The 18,381-nt window shown below is 41.0% G+C and overlaps 4 protein-coding genes across 11 annotated transcripts in view; 3 read left to right on the forward strand and 1 right to left on the reverse strand.

Moving 5' to 3' along the window:
* The first annotated feature begins 6 nt into the window (after window positions 1-6).
* LOC136433411 (mitochondrial ribonuclease P catalytic subunit-like) lies at window positions 7-4,046 on the forward strand. Of its 2 annotated transcripts, XM_066425591.1 has the most exons (9): window positions 7-852; window positions 1,288-1,590; window positions 1,872-1,919; window positions 2,151-2,313; window positions 2,629-2,712; window positions 2,914-3,074; window positions 3,236-3,425; window positions 3,713-3,871; window positions 3,907-4,046. In XM_066425591.1, exons 1-8 carry the CDS (start codon window positions 269-271, stop codon window positions 3,839-3,841), a joined length of 1,662 nt encoding a protein of 553 aa, XP_066281688.1. In that variant the 5' UTR covers window positions 7-268; the 3' UTR covers window positions 3,842-3,871; window positions 3,907-4,046. The 2 variants fall into 2 exon arrangements, with proteins under 2 accessions (XP_066281688.1, XP_066281687.1); XM_066425590.1 differs by having other exon boundaries at window positions 3,713-4,046.
* On the reverse strand, window positions 4,047-9,681 carry LOC136433412 (adenosine 3'-phospho 5'-phosphosulfate transporter 1-like). Of its 3 annotated transcripts, none has more exons than XM_066425593.1 (4): window positions 9,549-9,681; window positions 7,741-7,952; window positions 6,598-7,298; window positions 4,047-6,303 (listed from the first exon to the last, which is right to left on the reverse strand). In XM_066425593.1, the coding sequence occupies exons 2-4, from the start codon at window positions 7,928-7,930 to the stop codon at window positions 5,911-5,913; spliced, it is 1,284 nt and encodes a 427-aa protein (XP_066281690.1). In that variant the 5' UTR covers window positions 7,931-7,952; window positions 9,549-9,681; the 3' UTR covers window positions 4,047-5,910. The 3 variants fall into 3 exon arrangements, with proteins under 3 accessions (XP_066281690.1, XP_066281691.1, XP_066281689.1); XM_066425594.1 differs by having other exon boundaries at window positions 9,525-9,675; XM_066425592.1 differs by lacking the exon at window positions 9,549-9,681 and adding an exon at window positions 9,383-9,518.
* Window positions 9,682-9,781: 100 nt separating this feature from the next.
* On the forward strand, window positions 9,782-14,105 carry LOC136433415 (proteasome subunit alpha type-6). The gene is made up of 7 exons (XM_066425606.1): window positions 9,782-9,916; window positions 10,505-10,599; window positions 10,858-10,939; window positions 11,221-11,376; window positions 11,601-11,779; window positions 13,029-13,123; window positions 13,586-14,105. The coding sequence occupies exons 1-7, from the start codon at window positions 9,841-9,843 to the stop codon at window positions 13,641-13,643; spliced, it is 741 nt and encodes a 246-aa protein (XP_066281703.1). The 5' UTR covers window positions 9,782-9,840; the 3' UTR covers window positions 13,644-14,105.
* A 1,743-nt stretch (window positions 14,106-15,848) lies between these two features.
* LOC136433418 (fasciculation and elongation protein zeta-2-like) overlaps window positions 15,849-18,381 on the forward strand; it is a 39,196-nt gene continuing 36,663 nt past the window's right edge. Inside the window, exon 1 of one of the 5 annotated variants that reach the window (XM_066425614.1) lies at window positions 15,849-15,918. Coding sequence is in view for 4 of the 5 variants with exons in the window: in XM_066425613.1 (XP_066281710.1) it covers window positions 16,709-16,808 (100 nt within the window). In the remaining variant the exon portion in view is untranslated. Of the gene's footprint in view, window positions 15,919-16,569; window positions 16,809-18,381 lie in introns of those variants that run through there. The other 4 variants (XM_066425613.1, XM_066425611.1, XM_066425612.1 and 1 more) reach the window with 4 other exon arrangements.

Genomic DNA, 18,381 nt, shown 5'->3' on the forward strand with positions numbered 1-18,381 from the left:
ACGCAGGGCGTGGTGGGTAATTTTGCAAATGGCGACTTCCATGAGATTTTCACTCTGTGAGCAGGTTTGTCTTGTGTTCGCCGCTTTTTCAGACAAATATTATTGAATTCATTCCGATACGGATGTTCTGAGATTATTAGGCGTCTAACAGCACAAATCAAGATTGGATATGACCGTCACTTCGTGACTATAGACAGATTCTACTGTCAGTTTGTCGCCCCCCTCCCCATTTCCCATAGCAGACGACAAGCGAGTCGTAGACCCAGCCATGCCGTCAGTATTCGCCAGGCTTCTCTGCCGTCAAGGATATGTGTTGGTACAGCAAGGACAGAGAGAAATAGCTCAGCGATATGGGGTTTCGTTTAGAGGTACAGTGTTGGCCCACCGGCGTTACTCCTCATCTGTCAACGATAACTTGATCGGGAAGCAAACTTCCAGAGAGAGACACGGCAGCCAGAAGAGAAAAGCCCAACCTCATTTGGCAAGAGAAGTTAAGATCTCATCCAGCAATATCAAATTCTATGACATCGATGCTATAGATTCATCTCTTACTCCAGAAGAGTGGGGTATGATGAAGGCTCAATTTAAACATCCCCTGGACTTTGAGAGGAAAGCCATGGAACGGCTCCTCAGAAACCCTAGCTTCTCTGTTGCAGAGTCTTTGATGACATACATTGCAGAAGAAGGGCGTAAGCCACGTTATGGGGTTTTGTATTCCTACTTAGCCATATGTGTTAAATGTGAGATGTACGGTGAGATGTTCAAAGTGTATGCAGAGTTGAGGAGGATGGGGAAGATGTTGGACCCCAATCTACTTGCCACCCTCATCAAGGGATTCTGTGGAACAGACAGGTGAGGTACCCAGTAGATCATGACTGATTTTACCAAAGAACATCCATCCAACAGTTGGGATGAAGTGCTCTAAGCATATATGAACTATTGCTGAGCTTAAAATGCATACAACCAGATGTTTTAGATGGAGGCCCATAACTTCAACTTCAGACAAACAATTTTTGGTGGAATGTTAGAGTTAAACTTTGCATTTTCAATGAGATAAAGGGATTTAGGTAAAGTTACTTTAGTCATTTTTCTTATGCCTCTGTATTTGGGCAGAGGTCCGTTTAATTTGGAAGTCCTTATCTTTACATGGGGTTACTGTATCTGTTTCCTTTGAAAACATGACTAAAAAACAAAAGTACACACATTCAGTAAATGATTTGTGTAAATTCCTTTGACATTAAATGTAACATGCATTGACTGATGTAGTACATTGGATGATACTGACAGGTGGAAGGAGAGCCTGGAGTTCCTGAAGGTGGTAAAGGTGTTAGGGAAGGCGTACAGCAGACACTATAACCACATTATCATCGCAGCTATGGAGCATGGGGAGAAACAGCTGGGGATGTCACTGTTTGAAGAGATGATGTCAGCTGGCCTGACACCTTCTGATGAGTGCTATGGTGCAGTGATGAGGACACTCAGCCTTGCTGAGGATGAAGACAAGGTGTACAGTATATTTGAGAGGATGAGGAACAATGTGGAGTTTCCATCTCAGAGTCTGGCTTTGCACATCAAGGAGTGGTTTGAAGGGTGAGCATTGGCTCTTTTCATAGCATTGTTAAGCTGTCAACTGCCTCCATTTAAAAAAGGGACAAGGTGTCATACAAGAGAATGCTTTGATTGATGATATAAACAATGTATTGGTTGTCTATTTTGTGGCACCAAAGTCTATTTTTTGGCACAAAAGATACCACTTGTTTATTCTTGTCTGATCTGATACAATCAATTTACCACAGGTGTGGGATCCAAAACAAAGCAGATTTTCAGAATCTTTATCATTTTTTAATAATCTTTATATCTTTTGAAACAAGGAAGAAGACTGAGAAGTGGACGGGTGCTTTTACTTCCATACATGCCAGGTAGGTCTGTGACTGTGTTACAGAATTTTGCAAACAATACTAACTGTGCCCTCTACATTTTAATTTCTCATCACACATGTAAACAGAAACAGTTAGGATTTTATTATCTCTGAGAACTGGCATATCCCCGTCTTGTATGACAGCCAACAAAAGGGTATGTCACCCCGTAAAAAGAGCGGTATAACCCTGTCATAGCGAAAGCACGTCGACTGATGATGATCTCTGTTGTAGTGGACACTGCAGGGTTTGTGACACCAGACTGGAGGGCACTGACCTCACTGATGAAGAGTTCCAGCTCCTTCATGACTCTGTCCTGAGGAGAGTCATCCATGGCAAAGACATCTTCCGTTCCACCACTCCAAAGGAACTTAAGAAATTCTTGGATTTCATCAAGGTCAGTATTGGAGAGGACCACGGAAAATGTACAGTCTGAGAGTGTTTTGTCAGAAAAAATGAGAACTGACGATAAATCTATGAAACAAGAATGTGACATGAAATGGTCTACAGTGCATCAATGTCAGTTTCTTGTGCACTTCATTGAATATCCAATTAAAAGTAAGTCCCTATCACTCAACAAATAGTGATAGGGACACTAATCCAACTTTTCACAGATAACTTTTCACACATATGTCCATCTGCCTGAAGGTGCAAGGCAGATCTGGATAGTTCCAGTATTACCATTGATTTTTTTTTCATGATGTCTCTATAGGATCACCATGACTATGATGTCGTTGTTGACGGGTTAAACGTGGCATACACCTATGGGACAAAGCAAAAGAAATATTCCAGAACTGTGAGTACAGAATGGCAATTTGTACTGATGTATTCTCACAGTAAACCCACAACAAGAAGGGGTTAATATTTGCTTCTGAAGGAGTATTACAACAAATACATTGTACTCTTGATATATGGTAAATGTGGTGTAACTAGAGAGCATAGTAAGAATGGAACTGTGAATCCGGCTTCTTTTCAACAACTCCTGTTTGTGTTGCAGCTGCTGAAAGTGGTTGAACACCTGGTGCAGCAGCTTGGTCTACGTGTACTAGTCCTGGGTCGGAAACACATGAAGGCAGGAACGTCTGCCCATGGAGCCTGGAGACATTCTGACATGGACACCATCGAAAGTCTGGCCGACCTCTTCTTAACAGACGATGTGTGAGTAGGAAGGGTCATTTCAGCACCGAGGACAGATACAAGGGGCACTACTTCCACTTTATTTTTCATACTAAAACCACTCTCATCTATTGTCATCTTTATGAATGATGAAAATGTTACCATGCTCAACTGAAGTAAGTGTTGTGTCTAACCCTACTCAGCTCTAAGGATGACCCTTACCTCCTATCTGCGACCTTGAGCTGTGGGCCCCATGCCCGTTTTATCAGTGGGGACTTCATGCGTGACCACAAGGCCCTCCTGGACCAGTTTGTGCAGCGGCTGTTTCTGAAGTGGCTCAGAGGGCACCAGATGAAACTCCTGAGTCTGTCTTATGGTGCACCCATCTTCTCAGTGAGTACCAGACATGGTCAAATGTTCAGGACTGTTAGAATATGTGGGCGTCATAGGATTATATTCTAAGTAAGCAACCCCCCCAAATGAACATATGCAAGCCGGTAAATTACAAATCTAATCCCAGTCATGACATTAACGTTAACCACACTACACCAGCTGTTTCGTTTTACTACTCAAGATAATTCCCTCATTCACATATGGTGTTTGTATTTAAGCCTTGAATTGTTTTTTTTTAACTGTTGACATGTGCTGTTTTGTGTAACTGCTGTTTTGTGTAACTGCAGGATGTCCACACGTTTGATATTGTGGTGCAGCAGACACAGAACACTTGGCACTTCCCTTACGAGGACGGAGAACCCCGTCAGGCACTGGAGGGACCAGACAAGTGGCTGTGTGTCAGGAGAGGAAACTGATAAAACCTCCATGTTGGATGTCTAGGTCAGGGCAAAAATTTAACATAGGGTTGCAACTACAGATTGGCTACAAATAACTTTTTGAAGAAGAATGAGGGAAGCATAATTAAATCCATAACTTTTGGCAAACAATGGACATAGCTGGTTAAATGGCCTTGTGACTAAATGATCGGGCAAATAAAGGAATGATGCTGACAAGTTGAAATTACAGGTGTTCTGTATATATTGTTAGCCAGATATTTGTGTACAGTGATTTAATATACAATTCTACACATTCTATATCCATATTCTTTACAGTCCCATAATGATCAGTATACACATCTTTATGCCAGTGTTCTTAACTTCACACATCAGCAGGTGTAATTTTCACCCCAAACATTAAGCAATTACACCACAACCTACATTTACTAAGATTTCTCACTCCACAATCAATACAAATTGTATTCCAGTCCTGTACGTCAATCTCAAAATACAATGCATGCTTTTTATAACATAAGAGTTGAATAGAAAGGCACTATTAATAATAATATTCTTAATCAGTGTAAGAAAAAAATTACTTTTAGAGCAGAATATTATGACAGCCTTTTAAAAATATCCATACTCTTATTTCTAGTTGCCTGCAACAAAAATGAAAGAAAAAAGGATAAATCACCAAGATACAAACAACAAATTCCAGCTCTTTGGCCTCTAACAAATACATCACAAGTGCTGGAATAAACTATTCAAAAGGGCACACTTGATCATGTCATGCCAATGTTCCATGATGAGGGGATTTTTTTACAGAATCAAGTCAGTCAAGACTACATAGTAGATTCACTCTGGTCCTTGTGCTTGTGTTAGCACTGCAAAATAGAATAAGGCCACTGTATTTTGGCTACTTCGGTCTTGACAGTATAGATGACAGTAACTTAAAACCCTACTTTAATTGCAACTTAAATATGATTGCTCAAAGGTCAAGTAACAGTAAGTCAGCAAAGCAATGATTATTGAAATAATTTCTTTCAAGTGTCATTACTCTGTGATTTAGCAATTCATTTCACACCAAAAAGGACAGAAAACTTAGTGTCACCAGAAGACTTTCCCAGAAAGTAGATTGTGCAGCACAAAATTGACTTTTTTCTTACAAAATTAAAGACTCTTGTACAAAGAGGTGTAGTTCAATAAGATATTATAAAATAAATAAATACCAGACTGCTCAAGTGGCTACCTACACCAAAATAGCAGGGAAAAAATAAAAGTATATTTTAAACACAACAAGCTATAAATACGTATATGTATATGAAAAAAAAATGGAGGTAACATATTTTCAATTTGATATGCCTTCTGACAGACAAACAAAAGGATATATTGTTTGTTACCACCAACACCACCACCAGTGACTGGCAAGGAAGATAACAAACATAACATCTCTTTGAATTCATATATGTAATCTTTCTGCACATGCTGCATTGAGCCAGAATCAGCAAAGTGAATTCTCTCCCACTGAGGAGATGTTGAGACGTAGTCTCTTGTACACTCTCACAATCTGATTAATGACATGCATCAAGACAAATGAATAAGAAATCAACAGCATGTGCCAATCTGTAAAATACAGGCATGCCCCAGCAGGTCCTTACTGGCATTTTATACTCTTTTCACTTATGGCGAAATTACTGCATTTTGTTGGTAGAGACTGGGAGTCACAAAACTCTAGCAGTGCACTGGAATCACCTAAGATGAATCCTGTTCTCCAATCTTGAAAACTGATTGGTCACAAAGGTCATAAGCACAAACATTTTATCATACAAATATAAGGTATTCATCTTATCTTGACTGAAAAGGTGTCACTATAAAGGTTAACGAGTAAACTGGCATGTGTTCACATCAGAGATCACGCAGCTTACCTGTCAACAACATCTCACAGGTGATTGTACTCAGATATTAGCTCAAAAAGAAAAGACAATATCAAATTTGGATGGTTTAGTCCTGCTGAGGCATACCTTGCATACAGCAACTCTGTTTAGTGGTCAGCTATCTAGTATTCCACAACATCTCTCCCCTAGCTATAGTCAGCCATAGCTACTTTTTGCTCAGACTTTCACCCCAGTGTTGTTTTCCTGCTGGCGTACCTTCTTTTGTTTCATCCTGTGGGAGGCATAGACCCGCAGGAACATTGCAAGAAACACAATCCCAATGCCAAACCCACCCATGACAGACACCGGATGCGCATAAATTATACAGGACAGGAGGATGGCCAGTGCCTGCCTCGTGGTCATGATGATGACAAACACCATGGCACCAAACTGGTTAATGGTGAAGAAAATAAACATCTGTCCAGTGGCTGAACAGATAGAGTTGAGGAATACATGAAAGGCAAACAGCTGGTGGCGGATCATGAAGGAGAATGCCTCAATGAAGCCACCCTGTTGTAGCAGTGCTGCTGATGTGAAGAGGCAGGAGAAGCAGTTCACGCCAAACATCATCTGTAGACGAATAAATACAGCACGTTGTTGGTAAAGACAGAATACACACTAACAGCAATGGGAAGGAGAAAAATCTGGGTCAATTATTCATGGAACCTATCAATTTCATTAGAAATATTGAGGAGGAGAGAATATTCACTTCTTGGACTAAAGAGTTTATCTGAAATTACAACAAACCAAAGTAGTTATGTCTTTGTAGTACACACAAAAAGGTTACAAATCATTGCATGAATATGTATACAATAACATAAGTGGTGTGCAATTAGGCATCTGTTTGTAACAACACATTCCTACCTGAAAGGAGGACATCTTGTACTTGTACAGCTCAGCCTGCCAGTTTGCTGTGAAGCTGTCAAACATCATGTAGCCAGCCAGCAGCAGGATCCCAGAGAAGGTGGTGACTGTGGTGCTTTTCTTCTCGTCGTCAGGACCATGAGCAATCAGAAACATGCTGAGACCCACAGATATCAATGCAGCTATCACATATTCATAGTACTCATAGGATTTCTTTGATACAACTTTCCCCATCAACATGACAGGAATAACTTTGGATGCCTTAGCTAAAACCTGTGTAGGGAAGCTGACAAACTTAAGTGCTTCATACTGACACCAGCTGCTCATGACGTTAGACAAAGAGGCATATGAATATTTGTACATGGGACAGCCATGTCTTGGCTGACGGAATATACTAAGATAGACACCTGCTATTGTTAAAGCCAATATGCGATTGACAAAAACAAGGAATTGAGAATTCTTGAATTTTTCCGCAGGCTCATCCTCAGTTCCTCCGTACTCGTGTCGCATGATTCTCTCCTGTAGAACCCCCCATGTGAGGTAGGACCCCTGCAGCCCAACCACACAGAAGATCAGGATTGCCCATCTCGGGAAGCGGGAAGGTGCGGGTGCGGGTGCTTCAATGTCCTGCTGGGCGGTGGGAAGCTCATCTGCTGTACCATACACACACGCCTTCACCAGGTCATATACGCATCCTTTACCTGAAACAACAACATACAATGATTAATGCTGTTGAAGTTTTGGACCACTTACTGTATAACAAAGCATCCAGAATGGGGAAAACAAAGCATTTCTTTGATTTGTCAATACCTACTAGTACATCACACAATGTCAGACTGCATAAGGGTGAAACTGTTTCATTGAAGTGTACACAATGACCATTATGTTGCCATTGTGACCATTGTGTTTCAGAAACATTTCATAGTCCAAATGATTTCCACTGGTTATATTCATAATTACAATTGTTGGAAGTTGCTGTTGTCTGGAGCAATAGCAACAATTATCCTACTTCATCCACAGTACCCCACACAGTCCAGAGGTCATGTCTTGGCTGGGTAAAAAGAAATTTATTATTCAAGTTCTCACCTACTGCACATGCATCTTTAATTACCATATAACCACAAGACCATTGATGCCACCCACCTCCTGTTCGCTCTAAGAAGTTACTCCTCTTGATGTATCTGATGAGAATGGCTGCAGGGACGACAATGGAGGCGTACCCCAGGATGTTCAGCAGGAATCGGAACACCCAGAAGTCTGTCAGACCTGCCAGGGACGAGCCCTCTCCACCCCAGGTGGACTGAGCAATGACTTCCCCCAGGTCCATGATCATCACAAGTACAAACACTGCAAACCTGGAACAAGATAGAAAATTGCTGTTAGAAAAACAATCAAGTGATACTGGAAGTTTTATGACCACCGTCTTCTACTGTCTTTGTCCAATTCTTATGCACTATTAATGCTTGAGATTAATATGTCAACCTTGTTCTCCTGTTCATTGCAGTCGGTGCCTTTTACATGTGCTAGTGTTATGGAGCTGTACCTACAACACGAAAAGTTTTGACATTGTCTGAATAAATTTGAATTTTGGTTGAGACAGGTGACTGCAGGAGGAATGTATATATCAGATAGAATACAACATGCAGCATTGCTGGAACATGAAAAAAAAGTCTTATTGACAGGAAGCACAGTAGAAGGTTTGGATCAGTAAACATCCAATCTAAGAATGGGGGAAAAGCATTCATTCTTTATCTTTATTCTTCATTCTTGTGCTGGAAGCGACCAAAGTCCCTGACCCTCGAGATGAGGAATGGGACTAGGTTAAGGTGAAGTCTTACTCAATAATGTGTTACTTTTGCACCGTTTTATAGGATTATCCTTAGGGTTGGGGTCCAAAGGATCATGATGTACATTCACAAGATTATCAAAGGAACATGCTGTCAATATAGTGTGAAAATTATTCTTATAGACAGGAAGACCCGAAATAGTGTGACATTATTATCCATTCATTCATTTTTAATAGTCAAAAACAATTCTTGTCATTTGTGCCAAAACGTTTTATTGACAGGAACATCCTGTAAATAATTATTATTGACAACATTTCTTATTGACAGCAACATCCTGTCAATAGTGCCAAAACAATTCTTATTGACAGGAGCATCTTACGAAGTACCCGACTTACATATAACATAGCAAGGAATTGTCACGAGTAACAAGTATTTTACAGTTCCGTTGTATTTGAGGAACACTCGGGATATTGTTCGGTCCATATTGTGCCACGACACATAAACAGCTGTTCCTGGATCCCGTCCGTTTTGGGAAGTTTCATTGTGTCAGAGGGTCATAAAAGTAATAAAACCCGAGCTAACATTACACTGTGGCACTGGCTGCAAATACACCTGATATTATTATTGTTACATGTGACGACTGTGAGAAGAGTAGAGTAGAGTAGATCCTTTCGGCCAGGTAGGAAGGAGACTACTATCTTCTCATGATATGCCTGGTAGCATGAAACCTCCTTGCTGGTAGCCGCGGTGACTCTGGTGGGAAATTACATAGTGTCTATGTGATATATCAAGGAGGTCTATATAACCTCCTTGGATATAATATGACCAGCTGCTGCCGCGCCGCGTGCCTGCGAAGCTGGTGTGTTACGCCTGATGGCGGTTATACCGGCTATATAGATACAGATACAGATATATCAAACGTTGCAAATAAAAATACGTCTTCCCGCCATATCCCCAGTGTCGGCTACCTTGCTGGTTACTATCTATTCTAAACTCACCCAACACCCGCCATTACCAGGAGGCCCTTGGTGACGTGGCTTCTCATACAGATACGAGCGTCGCTAAAACTGTCCCCTCTCTTCGAAATATCCGCCAACAAACATCCTTTATCTATAACGTTACACAAAATATAACTCGTACCAAGCCTCTTCACGACATACTCACCCGGCGTTATCCTTGCACTTCCGGAGACATGGACAATATAGTTCTAACTTGCAAAATACAATAGTATCGGACAGCGAGAGATTTTAGCCTTTATTTAGTCGTGCTGAAGACAACACACAATATACGTCATACACAGATACCTGTGCAGATAAGTCACACCTACTTTTCAAGGACAAAAGAAACTTGTTGAACTGGTTTCCAATCTGGCGGATGGATCCCGCCAATAGAGGTCGAAGGTAAAAGTTCATAACCCGAACGCCATTTTGTATCGTGAAACAAGAAAGCTCCGAAGATGTCTCGTGGAACCAGCGCGGGGTTTGACCGTCATATCACGATATTCTCACCAGAAGGGCGATTGTACCAAGTTGGTCAGTTTTCCGAGTTTCTCAATATAGCTGTTGTTTTACATTATTGTAAATTTTTGTCCGGTTTCGTAGCTTTCTTTATGGGTCTGAATGTAGGCGCCATGAGTCAGCGTGAACAAAAATCAGCCCCCCTCCCCATGTCTTGATTCAGTAGTAACTGTATGTACCACTGACTGTCCACAATGCATTTGGCAGCTTGGTCTGCACATTAACTGGATTTATTGCTGTATGTACTAGAATTAAACCACATCCATTTCTGTACGGCAACAGTGATAGGTAGCATCTTTGAATATTGAAAGCTCTCCTCATATCTGACCATAATAGTCTATTGGATAGCCAGGAACAAGTTACTAACGTTTCTCATACTCTAAAACATATCACATTTTATCCGAGTTAGTGTTTTTTTTAAGTAAAGGGTTATTATATTTATCACTTGATTTTACATTCATACAGTCAAACTTTTTTTTAAAGATAAGACATGCCATGACATATCACTGTTAACAGACAAAAGCATGCTCCCACATAATTATTTATAACCTTATAACCTTTGTTTCAAGACGTGTATCCTTATTCCACTGCTACTTGTTATAGAATATGCATTCAAAGCAGTAAACCAAGGTGGACTGACCTCCGTTGCTGTGAGAGGAAAAGACTGTGCTGTTGTCGTCACCCAGAAAAAAGTCCCAGTAAGTAGACATGAAAAACATATTTGCCTCAGTCAACAACATTCTATCCCTGGAAGAATAGACTATTAAGACCTTATTATTTCCATACAATGATTGTCATCTGTCCCATCCAAGTGTGTGGCTGAGAAGCCAAGTTTTCCTGTTTGATTTGCACCAGATGTAACTGTATGCCTAGCAAGGATGTGCAGTATAAGAGACACCTACTGTAGAATATTTTTACCTGAGAGTTTTAACCAATGTCACTGTCTACCCCTACAGGACAAGCTGCTGGATGCCGAGACAGTCACACATATCTTCCCAATCACGGACTACATCGGCTGTGTCATGACTGGCATGATAGGTGTGACTTCAAATCATTGTCAAGTCTAGAAGTTATCCCAATAGCATTAAGAAGTTAATAAAAATCATTACTAATGGATATAGAACTGGAGCGACAAGATATGATGATGATGATCTCCAATATCTCACTGTATATGCCTGCACTGTTATTGTATGTATACAATCTTAGACATCAACTTTTTTTAACTCATAGACTTAATGTTATAAGGACAGCTCCAACATTTTTCATGTATGTTCATAAAGGATGATGCTGTGACAGTTAAAATATACTTCTATCTGCAGCGGACAGCCGGTCACAGGTGCAGCGGGCTCGATACGAAGCTGCCAACTGGAAGTACAAGTACGGGTACGAAATCCCAGTCGACATGCTGTGCAAGCGGATAGCGGACATCTCACAGGTCTACACCCAGAACGCTGAGATGAGACCACTGGGATGCTGTAAGTGGTAGAGCTGTTTTTGAAAGAGCTCTTACTATAAAGAACTGTGAGAGAAATGTTTGTAGTTATTTATGCAGCCAGATTTAAAACATGACCATGTATTCTATTGATTTGAATAATATTTTTGATTTTCACATTTAGTATAAATGAAGTTCTAAACTTCAATTAAAAAAGCTCCATATTCACATCAATCTTCTAAAGCTCTCCCTTGCTTCCTGTTTCAGGTATGATCCTGATAGGTTATGATGAAGAGCACGGGCCCCAGGTGTACAAGACAGACCCTGCTGGCTACTACTGTGGCTACAAGGCCACCAGTGTGGGGGTCAAGCAGACGGAAGCCAACTCCTTCTTAGAGAAGAAAATTAAGAAGAAGGTGGACTTCACATACAATGAGGCAATAGAGGTTGGTCAATGCTTAATTCTTGTAGCCACTGTTTTTGGCGACGCCACAGGGGCGAGCCAAATTTTTACTATATTGTGTGCAGATTGCAAGAATTCTAGGAATTGTACAGGAATGTGAAAGTCCATGGGATGATAACTCAAGAATGCCTGGATGTATTGTCTTCATATTTTGTAGGTGGGTAGGTCTGTGGGAGACCTTGTAATGATTGGATTTTGGGCCCCCGAGCGACTTTCTATGGTACTGCAGGGGAACTTTCACTTTTCAAATCTCATCTTCTGAACATGCTATAGTCATGATTTTTAAGTGGTGGATAGCTCTTTGTTAGGAAAATATGTCCTGTAGATTTGGACCCCCTAGCGGCATTTTTGGAACTGCAGGAGCTGATTTTGACTCAAACTTTGAAAGAGAACAACGCAAGAAGGGGATGACGAATCATCATGATTTTTGGTGTGTAGATAGCTTAAGTGATAATTTACATAATCATATGCCAATTATGCAAATCAATATCTGATTTGCATAATTAATTAGGACAGCTAATAAATCAGTTGCATTCTATTATAGGACTCTCAAACACATGACATATGTAACTGAGAAAGAGATAAATATCGATAGATATCAATTATGCAAATTGATACTTAATTTGCATAATTAATGACAAAATACTATAAATCCATAGTGGTAAATGATGGGGATTTCATTTTTGCACCATTTGGAAGTTAAGTAAATGTGGCCACTATTAGACACAAATCTTGCATAGAGCGCCTCATTGACATAATTTATGAGGAAATGGTACGATATCTTTTTTTGTAAAAACAAGATTTTCATACATTGGACAACTTGTGCTACTTTGGTAGAGAAGGTGATCGACTGATATGACTTATGCCGCTTATGCGAGGTCCTTATTTGCATGTGGGTTAAAAACGAAAACGTGAACAGAGACCACCGTCGCCATGGCAACATCTTTTTATGTTGCCAATCTTGTTCTAAATACATGTACATGTGTAGCATGTTAACTTCATTGTATTCTGCCAGTGCTTACGATATTCAAAGGAAATACTTTTTGGCATATTTCTCTTATCTAAGTTGCCTACAAAACAGAAGTGTGCAGTACAGTGCACACCATATCTTCTGAACATTTAACTTACATTTATGTGTACTCTATGTCTGGTAATGTTTTACATCCTATTTCTATTCCCCACACACGCACGTAAACATAGGGATCTGTAATATTTTCTTTCCCAATGCCCAGACTGCCATCACCTGTCTGTCCACCATCCTGTCTGCTGACTTCAAACCTACCGAGGTTGAGGTGGCAGCGGTCAGCAAAGATAACCCCAAGTTCAGGTGAGGTTTACTGGCCTTGAACAGAGAAACAGTCACCGCTGTCTTACATAGAATTTGGTTGATAACATGTTAGGCATGTTGGTTATGACAGACCGAATGACAGAGAGAGAGAGTTAATTTGATCATGTTGCCGGCACCTCAATAAATAAATTGATGAATGAATAAATAAAAATATGCCTGACCAGGTAATTCCATCCTCTATCATTTATTTTCAAGTTTCATGTACTTACACTATGTCAATGGTACAAATTGATTCTACATTATCCCCAAAAGATATTTTCTATATATGAAGACCTCTCCTAAGATTCATTTACAGGTATCAGTTCCCTACTTCAGTTGTATCAGATGTTTTTTGTGAAGATCACAAGCCATAAATTCATTAGCAATTATTGACATGTTGCACTGATGAAAATATGTTATCTAAGTACCAGTCTTCATCATTACTTCCCTCATGTTTTCCAGAGTTCTGACAGAGGCAGAAATCGACCAACAGTTGGTGGCCATTGCTGAGAGGGACTGATGTCACATGATGTTGTATTGATGATCTGGAAACATTGTTACACTACATATGAATGCCATGTAGGATGCTCTGAACCATGAAACTGTACGCAACTTTTGTGATTAAGTCAGGGGATCTTTGTAAGAATTGTAAACAAAAATGTACAATAGATGGACACTAGTAGTGTTGGTGTCTTTTCCCGCTATGTCTACACTCTGGTTTTCAGCTGTTACAGTAAATATATTTAGTATGCCTGTCTTGTATTTCATTATTTTAGATATGGTATCTTTCTCTGCCTCATAGAGACACAAGACTCTTTCTGTGGAGGTGTATTTGCACTTCGCACAGGCATACATGTGAACTGAGAAATTAAGAATTTTCATAAGATCTTTATCATCTTAGATCACAGTTAATGCCATTTACACTGGTTCATTTGATGGATGTAGGAAGCTGTCTTGAATAAACAAGCATCTTGCACAGGCACTCAAGTTTTTTTCTTTGGTAATGAGCTAATCATTTGTTATGAGGCCAAAGCCTACCCACAAAACATTATTCTTGACAAACTAATAAATGACTTAGTACAGCAAATCCTGACTTCAGCATATGTAGTATTACTAGTAACATACTGAAAGGTTGACATCCAATTAAATGCCTTAATACTAATGCCTCCTTGTTGGATCATAACATTGCTGGTGCACATTCAACAGCAGTAAGCTAAGATAAGGCTTTTATTCTGACGAATCTTTCATACATGTAACGTCATACTTAAGGTAGAAGGTACAAATGTACTCATAACTAAGTAAGGGTTAAAGTAACTAAGGGTAAACAAGCTAATTTAGCCCATCATGATTAAAATTGATGGGAAAAATTCAAGTTTTTCCTTGCATTAAGTACAGTAACACTGTAGCAGATCTATTTTGTAGCAGCAGAATTTTCAAGATCCAACAACTTCGCGACGGTTCCTAAGGTTTAGTCTGTAGCCATGACTACCAACACACAAGAAGTGAGAATAACTGTTTCAAGATACAACATACAGACGGCGTAACTTCAGATAGTAGGCTCGAGTTCTTCCGTCCCTTCGTATACAGTACCGACAGATTTCCCTTCAAGTTTAATCGAAGGAGAAACGGTTACTTTCATCACTCCTTGATACTTATCTGCTAAGAACAAAGAGGTATACAAAAAGAAAGGTTGCGCTGGGAGTCTCTGAGATCACAGATGTTCACGAGAAAGTTATGGACAAAACACAAGAATGACGCTCTGACTTCAAAGCTTTTACTTCAAAGTAAAACTGCCCTTAAAGCGAGTGTGTGTCCTCTTCCCAAACGTCCTTTTGCGACACGTGTTTGTGCGCATTTTCCCCATCGTCACTGATACCTCACAGACGTACACAATGCTAGAAGAGGATGTAAAGAAAGAACATGCAGCGTTCCGTCTGCCCTAAGATTATGACTAGCGGGCGTGACCGTGTGATCTACTGCACTGTCGGCTTCCAAAGCTCCGCGAATTTCCAAATACCGGATCTGGGCCACACTTCACGGGTTAGGGCCGCAAATGTGTACTAGTGTTTGGTAGCACTTTCTAGACGACTCCGTGTTGTGTTGTGTTGTGTTCAACGGTGTGTTGTACTTCAAGTGACTATGCACATCGTATCCCTTCAGGTAACCAACCGAAAAGAAAGCTGAGGACACACATCCGTATCTTACCCATTGGCATGTCACCGACTTGAGCGCCTTTGCTGTCAGGGGTTTTATACATCAACCTTAAGACACAACATACCCTTTTTATCAGGCCGCAGTTTGGAGCTGACAATTAGATACTACTGTTTCAATCTCCGATTACACGTAGCTTTGGCTACATGTAGGAAGGCCTCTTTTATGTGACATTTCCATTGAAACGTAAAATGCCATAATGTTTTACCATCTGTTTTCCGATTTGAATGTCCATCTACATGCCTAAAGATACCCTGACGTCATTGTCTCCACAAGTATCAAAATAACGAAGAGAAAGAGAGAAAGAAACCCAACGAAATGACACACAATGTACAAACAACAGATAAGTAAGTAATATGTGCCTCTAATAGATTCAAGCCGCGAGTCTGGTGTTTTTTCCTCGCATAATTCAATATTTTTACGTACCTACCGTAGATCATGCGTATACCGCCTATGATATCACTTACGCTTGTACGTTAGATCGATTTTCCCTAGCTTCCCAGTGCAATTCAAACGTGATTCACGTCCTCACCGCAGAGCATGCCGGTCAGGTCGCTGTGAAGACTATTCCAGGGATAGATCAGGTGGGTGGCGCCGAAAAAATCGATCCGTTCACTGCTTTTTTACCTCAAATGTGCAAATTCTAACGACTTTTCTGGCTACCCAGTGGAGCACGCGATGAGAGAAATGAGTGGCCGACTTTTAGGTCTTACAATAAATGAGATTCCGTCGTGCTTTGTAGAGAGAAATGATACAAAGCAGTCCACTAGGACCTCTGGGACGGCTGGCTAAGCTGTACGGTGACTCACGGCGGACCTGCATGCATGGTGTCTGAGTGATCGCACTCATCTCTCCCTCCCCACGCCCTCTCAACTCCAATTTACCGCATTGCTAGAGACCGAACTTGGATCTGACAGTCGAAACGTTATTTGCATCGTGTGCAAGCGGTAAATTGCTTTCTCCAGCGCGGCTCCATGGATAATTTACCAGCCGTAGCTGATAATACATCACCAGATCTTCCAGGCACCGCAAATATTGCGTTTAGCTGCCAGCCTGAAAACACCCACAAAACACTAGACGGTGCAAAATCTGAGCAATTCTTCAGTATCGACATTAGTGATGGCACCGATGTGACGTTGTAGCTGGGATAATTAGATTTTTCAGCAATTTTCTCCACTCCCTTCCTGACTGCCATCATAAGTTCATTAGTGTGCATGCGCTGGCTGCGCTATTGCTGCCTCAGATTAAGAGGCAGAACGCTGTGATACACAGCGAAGGCTTTTGTTGCTCTGTCAGATGGGACTGCACTGTGGCTGTTTCGGTGGAGTAAGTTATGTAAATCCGGGCCGTAGATGAAATTGGTATGTTAGCGTAATGGAACAAGAGTCGGGATCGATCATTGGTGCTGCTCTTCCTGCTCCGGGGATGACGTCATCTTGTCCTGGTAAGGGGATGGCTCGCATGATATCCGTGGGTAGGGTTGCTTGTATCGTCTGAACATTTTTGAGACCATGTTTTTCTTTGCGTATGTATATGATGAAAACTAGTCAATTTCTGCAGGAGGAAACCATTATAGGATAACTGTATGCCGTGTCCTCCATTACCCAATAGCGGTTCCTTCCAAATGCGAACGGTTACATGCCCATATAGGGGATTATGACTCAGTGTTATTGCAGTTTTTTATTTGCCGCGGGACGAAGTGAAAAACTCCGATATGACACACGCTGGCATCGCATTTCAAAGGGATGTCTTACTATGTGACAAACGATCCCGTTATTGCTTTACTCGGTATGGTATGTGTGCCACTTGGCAAACTGACAATGGAATTGTTGCTATCATGAGATTGACAGACTGGCTGAATCTGCGTACCGTATTATCGGTACTAGCTTTTATCGACAAGACTTAATGCTTACATTGCACGATGCGTTACGATGCACCCGTGGAAAATGTTGAAACCTTCAGACGCATATTAGTGACAGTTTGCCTGAAAATGCTTCAATCTATTCCACCGCAGCAGCAACTCATAAACGCGATAGCTACCCATGCATGGCCAACTGAAGTGCAGTTTGTACAATTTTCGCAACGTGCGCTTTTGTTGTATGTTAGACGTTATGTCTGGTCAAGTACATGTGAGATCCATTCATGATCGTGTGTTCCAAGGTAAAACTCATTCATTGACCAATAAAGCATGTCCATATACTCAACTACCATAGACCAAAGGGATGAACTCTAATACGCTCGCATTTGCGCGGACATAACCTGCATCAGGGCGAGCAGTATAGTGCTTATCATCATTGAAGTAATGTGCTATCGCCTCGTATCCCAAGACTCCTCTCCAACTAAAGGCTATAGGAATGAAAGCTCAAGCATGAATACTTGATCATACGGCAAAACAGTATTTATTCAGCTCAAAAACTGGAAATCGGAATTTCCAAAAGTTTGTGTTTCGTCATGGATGATTTAGTTACTAGTTTCAGTCACAGCACTGAGCTTATTCTCGAAAGCAAGATAACGGTGATTTTTGAGTGCGTCCTGAAACATACTTGTCGATCAACCACCCGTGTACGCAAATATTCTTCGTGACTCTGAGAAGCTCAGTGGTTGGGCGCCTATTGCCCATCGCACAGGTCAATTTTTTTTTGTAGGTAGAAGCAACTCGTGACGTGGGCGTCGGGCAACCGTGACCGGGCGCACGTAACAGCCTATCTGTATTGCGCCAATGTAGGAAAACGATTTTCTAAACGATAACGGTCTAGAGAATCGTTGGCAGACCCTCTAACAGCTGAAGAAAGAAGCTGAAGCGAAGACAGTGGCCCCCGTAGCCGTGGTCCCTGTGCAACTCAGGGGAAGCTTCGGATCTGGGACTACATAGACCAAATATATTATATAGAAGTAATACTGTCTTTGCACGACCAAGGTGCATAGACCACTCTGTGTACAAAAGCTCTTACTAGACGTTTTCTTGGCGATTTTTTCATTGCAGCTAAAGGCTGGTGGCATTTCTGAAAACAAAAAAACTTCCCACCTTATCACTCAGTATCAGCTGA

Source organism: Branchiostoma lanceolatum, chromosome 4, assembly GCF_035083965.1.
Source record: "Branchiostoma lanceolatum isolate klBraLanc5 chromosome 4, klBraLanc5.hap2, whole genome shotgun sequence".
Taxonomy (NCBI): Eukaryota; Metazoa; Chordata; class Leptocardii; order Amphioxiformes; family Branchiostomatidae; genus Branchiostoma; species Branchiostoma lanceolatum.